Source organism: Oncorhynchus clarkii, chromosome 14 (assembly GCF_045791955.1).
Source record: "Oncorhynchus clarkii lewisi isolate Uvic-CL-2024 chromosome 14, UVic_Ocla_1.0, whole genome shotgun sequence".
Lineage (NCBI taxonomy): Eukaryota > Metazoa > Chordata > Actinopteri > Salmoniformes > Salmonidae > Oncorhynchus > Oncorhynchus clarkii.
The window spans coordinates 6,425,176-6,444,917 of NC_092160.1; the positions used below are offsets into that span (position 1 = coordinate 6,425,176).

General features: G+C 45.3%; 1 protein-coding gene across 1 annotated transcript in view; it reads left to right on the forward strand.

The window, feature by feature from the left end:
* Nucleotides 1-202: 202 nt before the first annotated feature.
* Nucleotides 203-19,742, forward strand: part of LOC139366186 (dedicator of cytokinesis protein 2-like) — a 155,079-nt gene continuing 135,539 nt past the window's right edge. Inside the window, exons 1-20 of the mRNA XM_071103373.1 lie at nt 203-363; nt 4,251-4,334; nt 4,623-4,663; nt 4,818-4,873; nt 5,022-5,118; nt 5,547-5,695; nt 7,147-7,282; nt 9,653-9,810; nt 10,574-10,655; nt 10,817-10,952; nt 11,116-11,191; nt 11,291-11,367; nt 11,516-11,766; nt 12,237-12,335; nt 12,696-12,768; nt 12,942-13,045; nt 13,289-13,469; nt 16,660-16,757; nt 16,855-16,944; nt 17,439-17,539. Coding sequence (XP_070959474.1) covers nt 321-363; nt 4,251-4,334; nt 4,623-4,663; nt 4,818-4,873; nt 5,022-5,118; nt 5,547-5,695; nt 7,147-7,282; nt 9,653-9,810; nt 10,574-10,655; nt 10,817-10,952; nt 11,116-11,191; nt 11,291-11,367; nt 11,516-11,766; nt 12,237-12,335; nt 12,696-12,768; nt 12,942-13,045; nt 13,289-13,469; nt 16,660-16,757; nt 16,855-16,944; nt 17,439-17,539 — 2,132 coding nt within the window. The 5' untranslated portion in view covers nt 203-320. The remainder of the gene's footprint in view (nt 364-4,250; nt 4,335-4,622; nt 4,664-4,817; nt 4,874-5,021; nt 5,119-5,546; nt 5,696-7,146; nt 7,283-9,652; nt 9,811-10,573; nt 10,656-10,816; nt 10,953-11,115; nt 11,192-11,290; nt 11,368-11,515; nt 11,767-12,236; nt 12,336-12,695; nt 12,769-12,941; nt 13,046-13,288; nt 13,470-16,659; nt 16,758-16,854; nt 16,945-17,438; nt 17,540-19,742) is intronic.

Genomic DNA, 19,742 nt, shown 5'->3' on the forward strand with positions numbered 1-19,742 from the left:
AAGGGTTCTCCTGTAGGGACAGCCGAATAACCTTTTGGAACCCTTTTTTCTAAGAGTGAGGTCACATAGAGAGCTACAGCTAGTGAACAGGCCTCTACATTAACAACTACTGAGACGGTTATCCCATGACAGCTGTGAAGAGAGCAAGAGAAGAGAAAGTGAAGAGGAAGGAAGGAGAGGGGGAGGAGTTATCTGCTTTCATATACAGACAAAAAAAAAACGCAGAAGTGAGAGGTAGAGCGGATAACGTATCTCAGACACCCAAAGAAAGAGAGAGAGTGTAAGGGAGAGAGGTGGCGAGAGAGAAAAGAAAGGCAGTCATGGCTCCTTGGATGACGACCACAACGGAGCGATATGGCGTAGGTGAGTAACCCACACGCACCTGTGCAGTCCTAAGTGTGTATGTGTGTATGTGCTTGTGTGTGTTTGCTTGCTAGCTTGCAGAGGGTGATCTCCGATCGCCCTCACTTCCTCCTTGACAGGAAGTGGGCAGACCTCAGGTAACTGACTCTAACATTCTGACTGTCTGCACAGACATGATAGAGGGAGATGAGGTCGAGATCACTGATAGACCTCCATGTTCAGAGAAACAAAATGGGTGCTTAGAGTGCTTCAGTGGCTGCATCAGACAGTGACTTTGTGACATGACTGTCAGGAATCACTTGACACACATGATAGCATGCCAGGCTCAACCCTGGCATGTTTCCTAATCAGAAAGACTGATTCTATCACTGTCACTTTTCATAAACATAAACATATTGATCTTCAGAGCAGGGTTTGTATTTGTTGCAGTAGTTCTACAATGCATTAGAACAGTGATGGGCCCCACAGGCTTTTGTTTAACTCTCAGGAACTGAGAGTTAGAATAGTAGACAACAGCTGATGCACAACCAAATGTTTTTCATTTCACCTTGCGTATTCTACTATTCTAACTCTCAACAGTAAATTGAGCCATTGTGACCATTGTTCAAGGTAATCCCATCCCAAACTGCGTAAATTAATGGAGCTGATGGGTAGCCTACCAAATGTACTAAAGGCCCTCGCTAATGGCCTGGTACTCAGCACTCTATTGTCCCTCTAATCACTCTCTAAACACTTCCTGATTTGAATTTGAACAATCTGAATGATGAGTACAAATTGTGATGGGAGTAACAGGTCCTGTTCCGAAATGGACACGCGAAAGCGCCGGACCCAATATGTATAAATAAACAGTTTTAACTCGTTCCGAAAGTACCTAAAGGACAACCAGACCCGTCACCTTATTGACCCGGTCTGATCCGAGTGAGGGAAGCAGCAGAAAAGCCAATTGTTTTTCTACTTTGGAGCTATGGAGAAAAGGGAGGGAGAGAGAGAGGCACAGAGCAACAAGCTGTAGGCTATGGGGAGGTGGAGTCTGTGCAGTGTGTGTGTGTGAATGTATGTGTAAGACAGAGCACTGGAGCAGGCACAGTGGGAGAGACTGCAACCGCTGTTAACTCATGCCAGACTAACTTCTTGCTAGTTATTTATTACTCCATCCGATTACATAGTACCTGTCTTGACTGCGTCACACTGAGAGAAACTAGCTAACTGCATTGCTGCGCTTCTCACCATCCTACAGTTAACACGTAACAACAACTCCATTCAGATTATAGCCTAAATAGCAGCTTTTGGTCGTTGCGGCCTTTCTTTCACATTTCACTTTTAATTCTGTCATCTTCCATTGATTAGATATACCATAACTTGCTTGGTATACAAGATCACTCTTAGAAAATAGGATTCCAAAAGGGTTCTTCGGCAGTCCCCATAGGAGAACCCTTTCTGGTTCCAGGTAGAACTCTTTTTGATTCCAGGTAGAACTCTTTTTGGTTCCATGTAGAATCCTCTCTGTCAAGGGTTCTACATGAAACTCAAAAGGGTTCTACCTGGAACCAAAAGGGGTTCTTCAAGAGGGTTATCCTATTGGGATAGCTGGAAAACCCTTTTAAGTTCGAGATAGCACCTGTTTTTCTAAGAGTGCAGAGCAGAAATGCAATGGTCTCTCTCTCCGCTGGAAGCACAAGGGTCAGAGTGCATGCCTTTCTCGCCACGTTTTCCAAACCATCAGTATAACGTCACACCATGCAGTTCATATGTTTACATTTGTCCTAAGACATTCCCAGGTTTTAGTTCTACCACAACCAAATAAATAATTCATGTTATTGTGATGGTGTAGGCTATATTAAATGGATTTATTCAACTCCCCCCCCTCCCCCGAAGACTTGCACCAGCAAGCGTGTATGCGTGGAAAGCCTGGAGATGCTAAACATGTTTAGGTTCATTAACAGTCAATTACCGTGAGACCGGCAGCATTTGCATGACAATTACCAGCTGGCAAAATGTCATGACCGCCACAGCCCTATAGTCTCCGTCCCAATGGCAAAATGTGTAGAATTGCAGCAAACTTGCTTTAAGACTGCAACATTTTCTCTACATCTCAGGGCAAGATGTGTAGAATTGCAGGAAATGAATTCTAAAATTGATAAATCTTCTTTTGTGTTCGATTGAAAACACAGGAAGTGTAGAAGGGAGGAAGTAACATGAGGTTTCTGGCTGTCACAAATAGAGCAGCGGTACAGTGGGCGTGAGTAGGTTTCCATTTCTAGCATCATGTGTACACAGACCTGTAAAACACCAGAACAATGGAAGACAGTGTACAACCATATTATTACTGATGGACAATAACGTTTTTTGGGGGGTTGGGCGGTATAACTATCACTATTGGACATGTTAAAGAAGGCTCACAATTCTTGACATAGTCGTACAAACATATATCCTCTTTTCTTTTTGTAATCTGAACAAGCACATATACACTGAGTATACCAAACATTAGGAACACCTTAAATATTGAGTGTAAAACAGGTTCGTTGTGGATGTTGCTTCAAAGCCTAACACAACGAAGTGGACAGAGCGTTCTTTCTAAGGTGATGATTCATTCAAAACACCCATACGTATTTTAGAGCTTGTGCCTACTACACGCGGCAGAAAATAAACATAAAACAAAACCGACTAAAGATGCCTTTCGTACATAATTGGTATACTCCCAAATTAAACAATGTTTGAGTAATCGCCTTTGAGTGTGGGCTGTATTATTATGTAAACTGGATGGACTGGTTACTTTATGCTACACTCCAAAATGTCTACCCACAAGTCTGGGAGAGAACATATAGCCCTAGGTGATGCTGTTGATTCATTGATTGTGAAGGGCGGCTTACAGTTAGCCTACAATTATAGTGAATTTGTATTTGTAATAGGGAATGTGCATAATTAACTGGGTGACACATCTCGATGGGGCAGAGGGGCTGTCAACAGTTTAGTGAAATGTGTTTTGTTTGCAAAAACATGCCGCTATCGATGTTCCCCAAACAGATTTCACTTGGTTTCCCAAACTAAACACTGGGTAGCTGCAGGAACAGGGTTGGAGAGCCCATGGCACATAGAGTTTGGCCGGAATATCACCTGTCGCGCATCTGGGCCCCGGCCCCACTACCGATTCTGGGACACACCGTGTGACGCAGACAGACACCTCTGGAACTTTCCTCGCTGTGTGTGTGTGTGTGTGTGTGTGTGTGTGTGTGTGTTTATCTGCACATGTGTGGATATGTTAGTATGAGAGAGAGCAATTGTTTGTCAGTTACAGTATACAGTATATATTTGTGTCTCTGTGTAGACAGACATCTGCCAGCAGGGTGCCCCTAGGAGGGCAGGAGAAGGAAGGAGAGGGTATGAGGGCGAGGGGAGGTACTGTAAGATAGATCAACTACGAAATTTGCAGGTAGAATTGGAGTCTATCAAATAACATTACTTGCATAATTTCGAATCCACTTTTTACGTATCCACTGACTATCTTCCTAATATTGAGTTGCACTCTCCCTTTTGCCCTCAGAACAGCCTCAATTTGTCAGGGCATGGACTCTACAAAGTTTTACACAGATTGAAGTGGATTTAACAAGTGACATCAATAAGGGATCATAGCTTTTACTTGGATTCGCCTGGTCAGTCTGTCATGGAAAGAGCAGGCATTCTTAATGTTTTGTACAGTCAGCGTATACGCTTGTTCCCCAGCAAGCAAAACAAAAATCAAACATACCCTCCCTCCCCCGAACAAGGAACGTTGATTGTTTTTGTTGGGTTTAAAGTGTGGCAAACAAAAGCTAATGGTTTGTTTCGGTTCGGTTTCTTCTCTCTTACTGGTGTGACATTCATTGGCCATCTCTCTGTGTCTCCCCTAGTAACATGGAATTTCATTGGCCTTGGGGTGAAGCAGCTGTCTCTGGAGGTTGGGGACACAGTCCACATCCAGGAGACCTGCGATGGTGAGGGAGCTGACTGGGAATGTTGTGGTTTGACTGGGAATAATGTGTGTGTCTGGATGTCATTCTTTTAGCTGATTACTACTAAGACAGTTTTACAGTGTGTGTAGGTGTGTGTGCTGTGACTGGATGTGATATGTGTGTGTCCTGTGACTGGATGTGATATGTGTATGTCCTGTGACTGGATGTGATATGTGTATGTCCTGTGACTGGATGTGATATGTGTATGTCCTGTGACTGGATGTGATATGTGTATGTCCTGTGACTGTGCACTTTGTTCCCTGGTTGCAGGCTGGTATAAAGGCTACCTAGTCAGGAACAAGGATCGACAGGTAAGACAACACCTAGACAGGTTAAGACAGGGTGAAAGTGCATACTATTTTGGCGAGGAAGTGAGCAAATAGGATTTCTATGTACTCTCTCCCTCACTCTTTATGTCTGTCCTTTCTCCCCGCTCTTTACCTCTCTCCCCCCATACCTTCACAGGGAGCATTCCCGGCCAGCATAGTGCAGCTGAGGAAGGTCATCATTGAAAAGCAAGGGTGAGTGGTGTGTGTGTGTGTGTGTGTGTGTGTGTGTTTTTGTGTGTGTGTGTGTGTGTGTGTGTGTGTGTGTGTGTGTGCGTGTGTGCGTCTGTGTGTGTGTGTGTGTGTGTGTGTGTGTCAGTAATATATGGTTTTAATTCCACAGGGACCAGGAGGTGGTGTTGTCAGCAGAGATGCCCCTAGTGAAGGAGGTGACCACCACTCTGAGGGAGTGGGGAAGCATCTGGAAACAACTCTATGTGGTAAACACCTCAACACTCTTTGTGTGTGTGTGTGTGTGTGTGTGTGTGTGTGTGTGTGTGTGTGTGTGTGTGTGTGTGTGTGTGTGTGTGTGTGTGTGTGTGTACGTGCACATGTACAGATCTTAAATTAAGGATCTTAATTTGAGCCAGGTTGCTCCATCAGGAAAATAATCAGCAACAGGAAATTTAAATTATTCTGACATTAGTTTGACATAGTCTGACATTTTGAAGTGGAAATTACAAACTTTACAAGCTGTTTTAAACCTTGAATATACTACAAGTTTGCATTTCCTGTTGTGCAGGAAAATATGCAGTATCAAAAGAGTGATCAAATTAAGATCCCACATCTGTACGTGTGTGTGTGTGTGTGTGTGTGTGTGTGTCTGTGTGCATGGTGTGTGTGTGTAACCATTTGTCTTTCTGTGCAGACCAATAAGAAGAAGCGTGTGGTGCAGGTCCAACGGCTGATGTGGGATCTGATGGAATGGCGTTCCCAGCTCCTGTCTGGCACGCTGCCTAGCGACGAGTTCAAGGAGCTCAAACAGAAAGTCACCTCCAAAATTGACTATGGCAACAAGTATGGCCCATAGACTCTAACAGAACTACACTCTTAGAATGAGTGGTGACTCGAGAAACCCTGGAGTTCCTCAAGGAACCATTACTATTCAATGGATAATATTTTCACCTTTGGTTACTTAAGGGGGTTCTTGGAAGAACATGTAATGGTTCATTGTAGCAATGGGTTCCTCTGGAGTGGAGGCATGGCTTAGCAGGGGCATGGCTTTAAGATATATATTTTTTTGGCCACCCGTTAGAGTAAATGTCATTCCTGTTCATCTGTTCTGTTGTATTGTCATCACATGTTAAGGTTGAACACTGACAGTTTTGTAGCTTCAGGGCGGTTACATGCACACAGTAATGCAATTATTGTTGACAGTCCGATTAAAATAATATTTTGATTAAATAATTGACATGCTAATAATTCTGTTTACATGGACACATCTGAAATCAGGCTACCTGATTGGCACTCTGATAAATGCAGAAAAATTGCCAATCAAAATAAACGCTCTACCACAGCGAACATATTATTTTTGCAGAGCGTATTTGATTCTGAGTTCGGACATATGAAGTTTGTATTTGAAAACGACTTCTAAGAAGCGTACATTCAGTTGTTCACGGACACACTTCACTCACACTAAAGAGGGAGGCTCGCTCGGCTGGTGCAAGCACATGATCAAATACACAGCTGGAACGCCGCTTACGATGTCTACATGTTAATCACTTGAAAGATAGCTCCGAAAAACCAGTGGTTTTAATCGGCATATGATTACTTCGGTTATGACCTTAATGCTGATTAAGATAAGCAGAGTATGGCGTTTACATGACTGTTACCCTCATTGACTGTGTTTACGTGCACACTAATCATTCGATACTAAACAGATTATAGCAGTAGGCAGATTATGCAATAGAGGTGTATGAGCTCCTCAAGAGCCTGTGCAAATCCCAAAGTTGAAATAGTTACCACTTTATTACTGTATGTAATCAGCATCGTTAATATTATTGATATTATATGTAATATGCATAAGTATTCAAGGAACATTTTCATTTCCAGTGTACAAACTTGAAGATGAATGACATTTTACAGGCGACCAAAAATAAATATCTGAAAAGCCATACTTCCAATTAACCATGCCTCCAATCTGATAGGCTGTCACCTCTACAATATATTATTAAAAAGGTTCATAACTGAACCCCTTCCATCACAGAAAGGTTTTTCTGAGCGGTTCCTCAAGGAATCTTTCTCAACTGGAAAAGTTCCGCCTATGTGGCAACCCAAAAGGTTATTCCAGGCACCTTTACTTCTAAGAGTGCACATTATCACTAAAATAGATTATTCTCATTTGGGAAAGTTTCCATCTCTGCATCTGTCTGAGTGATAAACATTTCTCTTTCTCCATCTGCTCCTTCTCCTCCTCCTACCTCCTCCTCCACCTCCTCCTTCTTCTTCCTCCTCCCTGTCCCCTCCAGGATCTTGGAGTTGGACCTGGTGGTGCGGGATGTGAATGGGAACATGCTGGACCCAGAGAACGCCAGCGTGATCAGCCTGTTCAGAGCCCACCAAGATGCCACCACCAAGATCAACGAACGCATCAAAGAGGAACAGGTCAGGTTTGAACAAACCTATCACAATGATCAATCTCAGCGCTGTAGGTTCACGGGGCTGTTATTCAGATTTTTGCTATTTTCACAACTGGAATTATGGGCGCAGTAGCTGGTGGTGTGTTTTGATGAATAAACAAATTGTTGGTGAGTTGAGGCTTGGACCCTCACTGGGCAATCAGAACATGCGCCCCATGGCTGAGTATATGGTTGCTTCAAGTTGGGTATTTTTTTGTTAAATGTATTGCATTGTCAGTTAGTCTATTATGGCCTATTTCGTTAAATAGCCTGCACCATATTTACTAAATATGATGAATATATTTGCAGTCCGCATAATTTCACTACTTCAATATGAAAAAACATTCTTGAACATAGACTATAGTATTTGCACTGATGCAGAGGCTAAGCCTACTGTAAATTGCAGTCTGGACATGCCAAAGATGGTCAATAAACTAGAAGATTAAATTCACTGTGCTTTTGATAAGGCCTAAAAAGACTGATCATTCTAATCAAATTGTAATAAAAACAAAAACAACTACTTCTTTTAAATAGGCTACAGGTGTAAGATCTCATTTTGAGCCAGTTTGCTAAAGCATGAAAATAATCCTGAAGCAACTATTATGTGGATTATGATTAATGGATATTTGTGTAGGGGTTGATACATTTTTCGTAAGGGCAAATCAATTTCAAAGTAGAAATTACAAGCTTCAGAAGCCTTTTTAAACCTCAAATACACTACAAGTTTTATATTTCCTGCATTGCAACAAGGTGACCAAATTAAGATCCTACATCTGTATCTCTGAAAAACAGTTACAGGCACCATAATTGCTCCCCATGGGCTTATAGTACAGAGAAGGCCATTAGGAATATGGAATATGGACTATGGAATTTATATTATGGAGAGTTTTACGCAGATCCAAACTTTTCGCAGGAGCTAGATAAAGATCCAATATAAAGAGAAAGGGGGCATGTCCACTCACCTTTATACTGCTCGCAAATGTAATGTTTATAAACATTTTACGGATCGTATTTGCACTTCTCCAGATTGCATTGCATTCGAGCCATGACATGGGCAGTGAATATTTTTTTCATACGTTTGGTTTTTACTCAAATTACACACAAAAAACAGTCCATATTTTTTAAAACAAACAACAATATTTCTATGTAGAATCGGGTCAGAAACATGATACATTAAATCGCTTCTCTCGTTCCATGGCACTGTGGGGCCTAAATGTCTTTACGCATAACATTCGCACGTCTATATAAAATTCTAGGCTCCTATCAATTGTATCGTTGCCAATGTGCAAGGCTGATTCTAAAAAAAACTGCCATTGATATGGCATTATAGGATGACTGAATAGGAGCGCGAGTCTTCGGTAATCGGACAAGGGGCACTCATCGAACATTGGGATGAATAACCTACCTGAACAATCGAAATGAAGTATACAGGTATGTGAATTGTGAATAAGGGAAAAGTACGAGGGCAAAAACCTCTAAAATATTTCAAAACATTCTCAGTAGACCATTCTCGGTAGACCATTACTCATAGACTACTTGGGTAATTTTTATTTATTTTTATTTTTACACACTAATGCGATGCCGCTAAACCTGCCTTGATTGAGGGGAGGGTGGGCTACGCTTGGTTTTTAATCAAATTAAATACAATGGGGGGGAACCAATCGTTTTTTATGGTTCTAAGTATGATATTCACCTGCACAAAAGGCCCATCTCTCTTCCATTGGCACTGTGCATCATGGCTGGATAGGCTGCGCTTCCGCTCTCAAATCCATGCCATTATCAATGGGCTACGGTTAAGTCCTGCTTTTTGTGGGTCTTAAAACTTCCGATTAGCGCTGCATAAAATGGTGGTTTGCGCATGTTTTTAAGGACACACCTCAAATATTTCCACCCCTCCCACCTCAGCACAAGGGAGCTGACGCTAGACAGGTAAAATTGCCAAACCTGTCGTTAGAGCTGGAAAATGCCAGTGCACCCGTTTTTACATTACGAAATGTCAAACTAACGTGCATTTGACACGTGCGCCTCCTTAGCCATAGCCGAAAATAGAGCCCAGAGAGTAAGAGAGAAAGAAAGACCGAGAATAAGGGAAAGTGGGGTCAGAGTTGAAGAGGTGGAGTTACAGAGATGGGGAGAAAAGTGTGGATGAAGTAAGATTGAGAGAGTTGAGAAAGTAGCGATAAAGAGAATACAAAGAAGACATTGGTCAGGCACCATATATTATATCCAAGAGTGTAGGCATAGTCAACAAGCCCCTTACATTTAAGTATATCTCTCTCTCTCTCTCTCTCTCTCTCTCTCTCTCTCTCTCTCTCTCTCTCTCTCTCTCTCTCTCTCTCTCTCTCTCTCTCTGTAGTCCAACGTTCAGACGGGCCACTCGGTAATCTCGGCCCGGATCCAGTCCTCTCCCACTCACAGCCTCTATGTCTTCGTCCGGAACTTCGTCTGTCGGATCGGAGAAGATTCTGAACTCTTCATGTCCCTATACGACCCCAACAAACAGACCATCATCAGGTCTCTATCTAAACATCCCTCTATCCAGTTCTCTTTTTACATCCATCTTGTGCTTCGGTCACCCTTCCTCCCTCTGCCTCTATTTATTTCTCTCTCCTCTCTCTCTCCTCACTCTCTTCCTCCTCTTACCCCACTTTCCATATGTTTTTATTCCTGTACTGTGGTGTACTGTACTGTGCTGTACTGTACTGTGGTGTACTGTACTGTACTGTAGCATAGCACTTGTCATAGAATGCTGCACATAGAAAGGTAGTTTGACTGACACCAGTGATGATGATGGATACCTGCCTCTCTCATCCTCCTCTTATTCCCATGTCACCCTGCTCTCAATATGGTTGCAGTCTTATGTACTGTACATCCTATTTCATTATGAACATAGTAATGCAGAACATAGAGGAGCAGAGCTTGACTAACAGCTAATGGCGACAGCTGTCTATCACTGTCAAACAGACCCATCTATACTCCTCTCCCTCCTTTCTCATCCAGACCAGAGTCAAACTGTGTCAAACTGTGACAGGGATCTTTTTGGAAGGTGTGGGCTTTGGATGGCTCGGCAACATTTCCCCAATGTACATGCAGAGCAGATTGATAGGAAGTCAGCGTCAGTCTCTGCTGGACAAGAAAAGTTATATTTAGGAGAAGCGTTTTTTTGGAAGAGCTGAAAGCAATGGATTAGCAATTATTTTTGTCTATGTGTTTATTACGTGTTTATAAGACATGTCCTGTTAACCCTTTCCATGCCCCCCCCCCCCCCCCCCTCCAGTGAGAACTACCTGATCCGTTGGACCAGTAAAGGCTTTCCTAAAGACGTTGACATGCTGAACAACCTGAAGGTTGTCTTTACAGTAAGTCACCACTAGGGAGCACTGTTTGATGCCGAAATGATATCCCGAATCCCAAGTTACCGAGGTGGCCACCGTGATATCGTTTAGGTCAGCGGTTCTCAACTGGTTTTGCCTCGGGACCCCCATGTTATTTAGATTTCTCCTCCCTCATACCCCTCCAGGACCTGGGGAATAAGGATTTGAACAGAGACAAGATCTACCTGATCTGTCAGATAGTGAGAGTGGGTCGTATGGAACTGAAAGAGACTGGCACCAAGAAGTGTACCCTGGGCCTCCGCAGGCCCTTTGGAGTGGCAGGTAGGTACTAGTGTATGGCATAGGGTAGTGGGCAGTGTTAACAAGATTTTGAATTGGCATCCACTGATAGTGGTCACGGCTTGACACACCAGTACATTCCTATTTTGTACTCGGTGGATCACAGAAAATGTAAAAGAGGCAATTATTTTCTTCTTCTCTGCAGTGATGGACATCAGTGACATCATCAAAGGAAAGATAGAGTGTGACGAGGAGAAGCAGTATTTCATCCCGTTCGTTCCGTGAGTCCTGCCTCCTTCTCCCTGTCCGCCTCTCTCCCCCCATCCCTACCTAGTTTAGTCATTGTAATGTAGTTGAAATGTTTGTGTGTGTGTTTACAGGGTTGTGGCAGAGAATGACTTCCTCCACTCCCTGCTGAACAAGGTGACAGCATCGCGGGGAGACAGTGGAGGACAAGGTAGTGCACACCCCACAGAGTAGCCCAAACGACCCCTTCATGGCTGATGTCTCTACTGGCTGTTGTGGTTACAGTACTATTACTGAATGGACTCTTCACACTATTCCATGGACTGTATTGTCAACGCTTGACCCCTTCCTCCCTCCAGGTCTGTGGGTGACGATGAAGGCCCTGGTGGGTGACATCGTCCAGATCCGTAAGGAGTACCCTCACCTGGTGGACCGCAGCACGGTGGTGGCCCGTAAACTGGGCTTCCCAGAGATCATCATGCCGGGGGACATACGCAACGACATCTACTTGACTCTGTGGACTGGGGACTTTGACAAGTACAACAAGACCACCCAGAAAAACATGGAGGTCATCATGATGGTGTGTGACGAGGAGGGCAAGGCCGTGCCGGTGAGTTGGGCAGGACACGGTGTGTGTGTGTGTGTGTGTGTCACACCAAATATAAAAACTCTGTCACACAAATAGAACATCTCCTCACACTAACAATATTACACCCAAGACCATCTGGAAGTAGCCAAGAAGGGATACTGTTTCAGCACTGTATCATACTTTGTATTTCATATGTCATCTGCTGTTTAGGGTTGTTGGGTTCGATGTATCTAGGTGGATGGGAGTTAGTTGAATTGATTGTCGTCGCTCTCTTTCTGTCGTCTCTCTCTTTCTGTCGTCTCTCTCTTTCTGTCATCTCTCTCTCTGTTGTCTCTCTCTTTCTATCATCTCTTTTTCTGTCGTCTCTTTCTGTCATCTCTCTTTCTGTCATCTCTCTCTCTGTTGTCTCTCTCTTTCTATCATCTCTTTTTCTGTCGTCTCTTTCTGTCATCTCTCTCTTTCCGTCGTCTCTCTTTCTGTCTGTCCTGTAGAACTCTATCTGTCTGGGAGCCGGGGATCGGCCGCTGAACGAGTACAGATCTGTCATCTACTACCAGGTCAAACAACCACGCTGGATGGAGACGTTCAAGGTCAGCGTGTGTGTATGCGTGCATGCGTTGTTGTATGCTTGTGCATGTTGATCAACTGTTGCCCTCTGTGTATACTACTATGCATAGTCTGTTTAATACGTGGTATTGTAGGGCCCTGGTTTTGTGCATTCATGTGACATAGCAAGATTTCATCCTGTATTTTGAGCCTCTTCCAGAAAGGAGAATTACACCAAAAATGAAAGCAATTGTCTGATGATGGTGCTGGACCATCTGACATAAAAATAAACTGGAAGGTTTGAGGAAAAGGTTTTAAATAAAGGTTCAAATACAGGCATGTCACATGATTGCGCGAAACACAGGGCCGTAATAGGAGATGTAATGTTGTCCTACTTCCTGTAGGTGGCCATCCCTCTGGAGGAGATGCATAGGAGCCACCTGCGCTTCATGTTCAGACACCGCTCCTCTCAGGAGTGTGAGTACACCCAACTCTGGCCTCCCATATATCCTCCCATTGCATCCTTACTTTCTTAACCGCTGAGCTGATTGGACTGGAGGGGTGAAAGCAATGTGACAGGGGGCATTGCGTACCTCTACTAAATAAATGACCTTAGGTCTGTCTCTCCCCCATCGTCTCTCTTTCTGTAGCCAAGGATAAGAGTGAGAAGAACTTTGCCATGGCGTTTGTTCATCTGATGAAGGCGGATGGAACAGTGCTGCAGGATGGACTTCATGAATTGGTTGTCTTCAAGGTCAGAACTGAATAGACTCTGATTCACACAACTATTCCCAGTCAAATAGCCAAGGGAACTGAATTATTATTGATTCACAGCTGAAAGAACTGGAGAATTGGATCACGTCTGAGTCAATAGGCTGACTGAATAGGCTAAACTAAGTCATTGGAGATTCCCTGACAAATTAACTGGAATTATTGATTAAGCGTTCACTCCCAAACTAAACTGTGGCCTCTACTCCCCCCCCCCTCTCTTTCTTAGGGGGACAGTAAGAGGATGGAGGATGTGAACTCGTACCTGTCCCAGCCCTCTACGCGAAACCAGGGTGACGTTCCAAAGGGGGGGACACTGAGTCGCAGCAGTGTAGGAGTCCTGTCTGTCAGCTCCAGAGACAGCTTCACCGTCTCAACCCTCGTCTGCTCCACCAAACTCACCCAGAACGGTGTGTGTGTATGTGTGTATGTGTGTGTGTGTGTGTGTGGTGGGTGGGGCGACGACGACTCAGAACAGACTGAGTATGTTCTAGATTAGAACAATGTGGGAGGGATGTCATAGTTTTGTCCTACACACACACACACACACACACACACACACACACACACACACGCTTCCCCCATACACAGTGATGGTCTTGCCATACAGGTGCTGTGTAACAGCTGTTGGTGAGGAAGACAGTCCATCATTGTAATGATCACTGTGCTGCAGTATTAATCACCAGTCCAGATGCAAGTGCTTATACATTTTTTTTAAACACAAACACAGGCACGCAAGGACACACACACACACAAACAAACACACACACACACACACACAAACACACACACACACACACAGCGTCATGCTGGGTAAAAGTTTTATACATGAAGGCCATTGAAATGTTCTCCTATTGAGCAGTTTTAATTCAAAACAACACGTTTGATTAACAAACAAGCTGTACAATATTGTCAAACCAGCATTTGCCAATTCTTTGTTTTTGTTAACCATACCTTATAAATGTCACGAAGTGTTTACAACTAACCCAAGCTAACCAAATCGCTAATATCGCTAGCTAGTTCAACTTTGGCAGCTAGCTATATTAGCAATGTTGCTAACTTCTCTTTGAAAGACATTAGAGATCTATTATTCACTTAGCGAATGCAAAGTACCTGGGACAAGCGGTTGCTTCCGCTGAGTGTATGGATAGGAAAGATTTCAAGAATGGGGTGCATGGTTTGCTCCACCCCACAGGCACTTAGGGGGCTTACTTTTTATGCCCCATCAGTGGAGGTTGGCGAGGCATGGGTCGTGGCCAGTCCTGAACCTATTGAGGGTGGACCATTCCTTCCTGGGGAGGTTGAAACCAGGGGCCTGTGGTGAGGGGGTACTGATTGGGTGCTTATTTGTCAGGTCGAGTGACTCCCATTCTTGTGTCCACTTTTGTTGAAGTCGTCAGTGGGTGGGTCTTTCCAAATTGTCTTTCCTGCGGGGAGGCGGATCTTTGGTTGGTTGAGGAGCTCCTCGCGGAGCGGTAGGTGTTGGACGTTGCAGACTTTTTCAATCGTTTTGTGGGTAGTTTCGAGTCTCCAGATATATGGAAGGGGGGATGTTTGCCAGGACAGGGATCCAGGGTAGTAGGGTGGATCGTAGTGTTCCACACAAACAGCCTTTTTTCACTCGAAAGTGATCTTCAGAAGTAAACAGTGGCTTTTGAGCGTTATGATAGCTTGCAGTGCCGACACAGAAAATGACTAGGTATCCCCCCTTACCCTGTCCCTTGTTTTTAAACTGTGAGAGAAGTGCTACACCTGGTGGAGAGAGGCTGTAAGACAGTTGCTTTATGTGTGCTGTACGTTACGCCATGACACGTCACGCTGTAACGTACAGCGTCGGAGGGGTCCGTTTTTTAAAACTTTTCTCCAATACAATCGGTCCATTATCATGTCAATCAACGCTTGAATAGAAACGTAGTTCACACCCCAGATTTTGATGTCAACACAAGTCGCTACAGTCCCATACAGTCCCATTGGTTTTCTTTGCAGCCTCGTTTGAATGTCGCGGTTGGGCACATTTGTATGGAATGGGGTTAGCGTGCGTTACTTACGGACCCTTCCTAACAATGCAGAGAGAAAACTCTAAATATTATAGAAACAATTATAACTCAAGGAATAAATACACAATGAGTAAAAAATAACATGGGGTACCGTTATCGAGTCGATGTGCAGGAGTACGAGGTAATTAAGGTAGTTACTGTATGGATCTATACTGTAGGTAGGGGTAAGTGACTTGGCAACAGGATAGGTCTAAATGCATATTCCCATGGAACTGAGATCAAATTATTGGCATGCAAATGCAGTTGGGATGTTTCAGCACTAAAACGAGAAGTAGCCTGCTATTATCCACGATTGACAGATGGCGCATTTTGAAATGAGGAATGCCCAATTTAGTGTTTGAGGGTTTTAAAATGAGAAACATTTATTGAGACAATATCTTTGGGCGTAGGCAGGCATTGCATTTGAAGGATGCATTTGATGCATATTCTAAAAAGACAATAGGCTACTTCCTCCGGTACAAACTGTGATTGAGAAATATTTTTTTTTAAATGTGGGCGATCCGGTGTAACAGTACAAGTTTAGACCGTCCCCTCGCCCATACCCGGGCGCGAACCAGGGACCTTCTGCACACATCAACAACTGACACCTACGAAGCGTCGTTACCCATCGCTCCACAAAAAACGCGGCCCTTGCAGAGCAAGGGGAACTACTACTTCAAGGTCTCAGAGCAAGTGACGTCACTGATTGAAACGCTATTTAGCGCCCACGCTAACTAAGCTAGCCGTTTCACATCTGTTACACTCACCCCCCTTTTGACCTTCCTCCTTTTTCCGCAGCAACCAGTAATCCGGGTCAACAGCATCAATGTAACAGTATAATTTTAAACCGTCCCCTCGCCCATACCCGGGCGCGAACCAGGGACCTTCTGCACACATCAACAGTCACCCTCGAAGCATCGTTACCCATCGCTCCACAAAAGCCGCGGCCCTTGCAGAGCAAGGGGAACTACTACTTCAAGGTCTCAGAGCAAGTGACGTCACTGATTGAAACGCTATTTAGCGCCCACGCTAACTAAGCTAGCCGTTTCACATCCGTTACACTCACCCCCCTTTTGACCTTCCTCCTTTTTCCGCAGCAACCAGTAATCCGGGTCACGGCACCAATGTAACAGTACAAGTTTAGACCGTCCCCTCGCCCATACCCGGGCGCGAACCAGGGACCTTCTGCACACATCAACAACTGACACCTACGAAGCGTCGTTACCCATCGCTCCACAAAAACCACGGCCCTTGCAGAGCAAGGGGAACTACTACTTCAAGGTCTCAGAGCAAGTGACGTCACTGATTGAAACGCTATTTAGCGCCCACGCTAACTAAGCTAGCCGTTTCACATCTGTTACACTGGCACCATACAAAACAGCACTACACCACTGCAGCCAACTGGAGTTCCTGTGCTTCGGTTATTAGGCTTCAAGCCCCCAGAACAACGGATGATTGATTCAATGATTGTTGCGGGTGTGCTGGCCGGGTTTACCGTGAATCAAGGACAGGAAGGTGGATGGATAGATTGATGTTTTTTTGTCTTCTTCTTTCTCCTGCTCAGTGGGTTTGCTGGGCCTACTGAAGTGGAGGACTCGTCCTGAGCTCCTCAAAGAAAACCTGGAGAAACTCAAGATCATCGACGGAGAGCAGGTTGTCAAGGTGTGTGTTGTTCGTGTGTGTTATTTGGGTATGTGTGTGTTTGTTTGTGTGTGTGTATGTGTGTCATCTTATGGACTCATCTCCCCTCCCTGTGTAGTTTCTCCAGGACACTCTGGATGCTCTGTTCACCATCATGATGGAACACTCCCAGACTGACGACTATGACATCCTAGTGTTCGACGCCCTGGTGAGTGTGTGTGTGTGTGTTCTTGTCTCTGTCTGGTATTCTCTGTCACTGTTCTTATCTCTGTCTGTCAGTCTGTCGATCTCTGTCCTTATGGCTCTGTCATTCTCCTTCGGAATAGACATGTCTTCCTGCTTGTTGCTTGTCTGTGTGTCATTTTGCCAGTGAGGCACATCTCTCTCACCTTATCAATGTGTCTCTCTCTCTCTCTCTCTCTCTCTCTCTCTCTCAATTCAATTCAATTCAATTCAAGGGGCTTTATTGGCATGGGAAACATGTGTTAACATTGCCAAAGCAAGTGAGGTAGATAATATACAAAAGTGAAATAAACAATAAAAATTAACAGTAAACATTACACATACAGAACTTTCAAAACAATAAAGACATTACAAATGTCATATATATATATATATATATATATATACAGTGTTGTAACAATGTACAGCAATGTAATCTCTCTCTCTCTCTCTCTCTCTCTCTCTCTCTCTCTCTCTCAGATCTATATCATTGGCCTGATAGCAGACAGGAAGTTCCAGCATTTCAACACGGTGTTGGAGGCCTACATTAAACAGCACTTCAGCGCCACGCTGGCATACAAGTCAGTACTACTTCCTGTGTCCAACCCCTCCTCTTCCCCTCAGCCTGTCTGCCAGTCTCACTGTCTCTCAGAGACAGCCTCAGGAGTGGCTGAACTCCTCTTTCACATTGATAGTCAGACTGTGGAGGTAAAGCAGCAGGCCCTATCGATAATGACTCCTCATGCCACACTCATAGTGACATTTCCACAGGACATGACGTGCACATTGATTTTCCACTGTTGAGTGACAGTGCATATACAGTATGTCATCATTATCACAATGGTTCCACGTGATGGTAGGCCAGATGGTGGTGCTGGGTTCAGGTGAAGGGTCACTATTGAAGAAGCTGTGCTGATGCTGGGTGTAGTGCATTAATCGTGTGTCATTGTGAATGCTGTGTGCCTGTAGGCCATTGAGTAAGTAGCCAGAACGGCTCATAGGACCTGTGCCTGTAGGTTTGCAGTAGAAGTCAATGGACGGATAAACCAATGGACGGATAAGCCAGGATAAGGTGGATTACTAGACCGTGGTACTTTACTCAAGGCTGGCCAGAATACTTGGCTCACTGAGTCTTAACTTCAACTTTACCTTCGCCTCTCTGCTACTCAATTTGATTTAAGTTGCTTAATTGGCATGACGTGCCAAGGCAACATGTACTCTCTCTCTCTCATTCTCACTTTATCCCTCTCTCGTTCCCTCTTGACGTCTCTCCCCGTCGCTCTCAAAATCGCGCACTCCACCTCTCCCTCTCCTCTCTTTCTCTCCATGCTCTCAATCTATCTCTCCCCGCCCTCGTCCCTCGCCCCCCCATCTCGCTCTCCCCGCCCTCGTCCCTCTCCCCCCCATCTCGCTCTCCCCGCCCTCGTCCCTCTCGCCCCCATCTCACTCTCCCCGCACTCGTCCCTCGCCCCCCCATCTCGCTCTCCCCGCCCTCATCCCTCGCCCCCCCATCTCACTCTCCCCACCCTCGTCCCTCTCCCCCCATCTCGCTCTCCCCGCCCTCGTCCCTCTCCCCCCATCTCGCTCTCCCCACCCTCATCCCTCGCCCCCCATCTCACTCTCCCCGCCCTCGTCCCTCTCCCCCCCATCTCGCTCTCCCCGCCCTCGTCCCTCTCGCCCCCATCTCACTCTCCCCGTACTCGTCCCTCTCCCCCCCATCTCGCTCTCCCCGCCCTCGTCCCTCTCGCCCCCATCTCACTCTCCCCGTACTCGTCCCTCGCCCCCCCATCTCGCTCTCCCCGCCCTCATCCCTCGCCCCCCCATCTCGCTCTCCCCGCCCTCGTCCCTCTCGCCCCCATCTCACTCTCCCCGCACTCGTCCTTCGCCCCCCATCTCGCTCTCCCCGCCCTCATCCCTCGCCCCCCCATCTCACTCTCCCCGCCCTCGTCCCTCGCCCCCCCATCTCGCTCTCCCCGCCCTCGTCCCTCACCCCCCCCCATCTCGTTCTCCCCGCCCTCGTCCCTCGCCCCCCCATCTCGCTCTCCCCGCCCTCGTCCCTCGCCCCCCCATCTCGCTCTCCCCGCCCTCGTCCCTCGCCTCCCCCATCTCGCTCTCCAATCTGTGTTAAAACAGGATTCTCCCTACTTTTTATTGAACCTTCATTTATCCAGGTTAGTCTCATTAAGATAAAATAGTTTGTTTCAAGAGAGACCTGGTCCAACCAAGACAGCAGCAGAGGGGAACAATGTTTCAGACAAATATCAGATGCACTAACAACTTACAGACAGAGACACACCATAAAAAAATGTATAGTGTATGTTTTGACATAGACACACATACAATTCAATTACAAAAAACATACATCATAGATAGAAAAACGTCTAGCATATGTACCACCTAATCAAGTCCTACTGACAATCACATTCCTCAGTAACATGTGAGTCAACCAAACTTTTAAACAAGACCCTGGAGTTTCCAGCTGGTCTGGAGAGAATTCCAAGACCACGGAGCTGAGCAGCTAAAACACCATTTGCCATGATCTGATTTTAGGAACCGTTAAATGTAAGTAAGAGTGAGACCGTGACTGGTATTTATTTTTAAGACCTTATCAAAGAAGAACAGAGATAAAGCTGCAGTTTTCCCAAAATGGCCTAATAGATCATAGTAGACCAACGTTTAAGCCTACGTAGAGTCAACGAAGACCAGCCAACAGCACTTTAGAGATCACAGTGGTGTGTCAGGTGCTTTTGGTTGGTAGTAAACCTACCCATGATACATGGAATC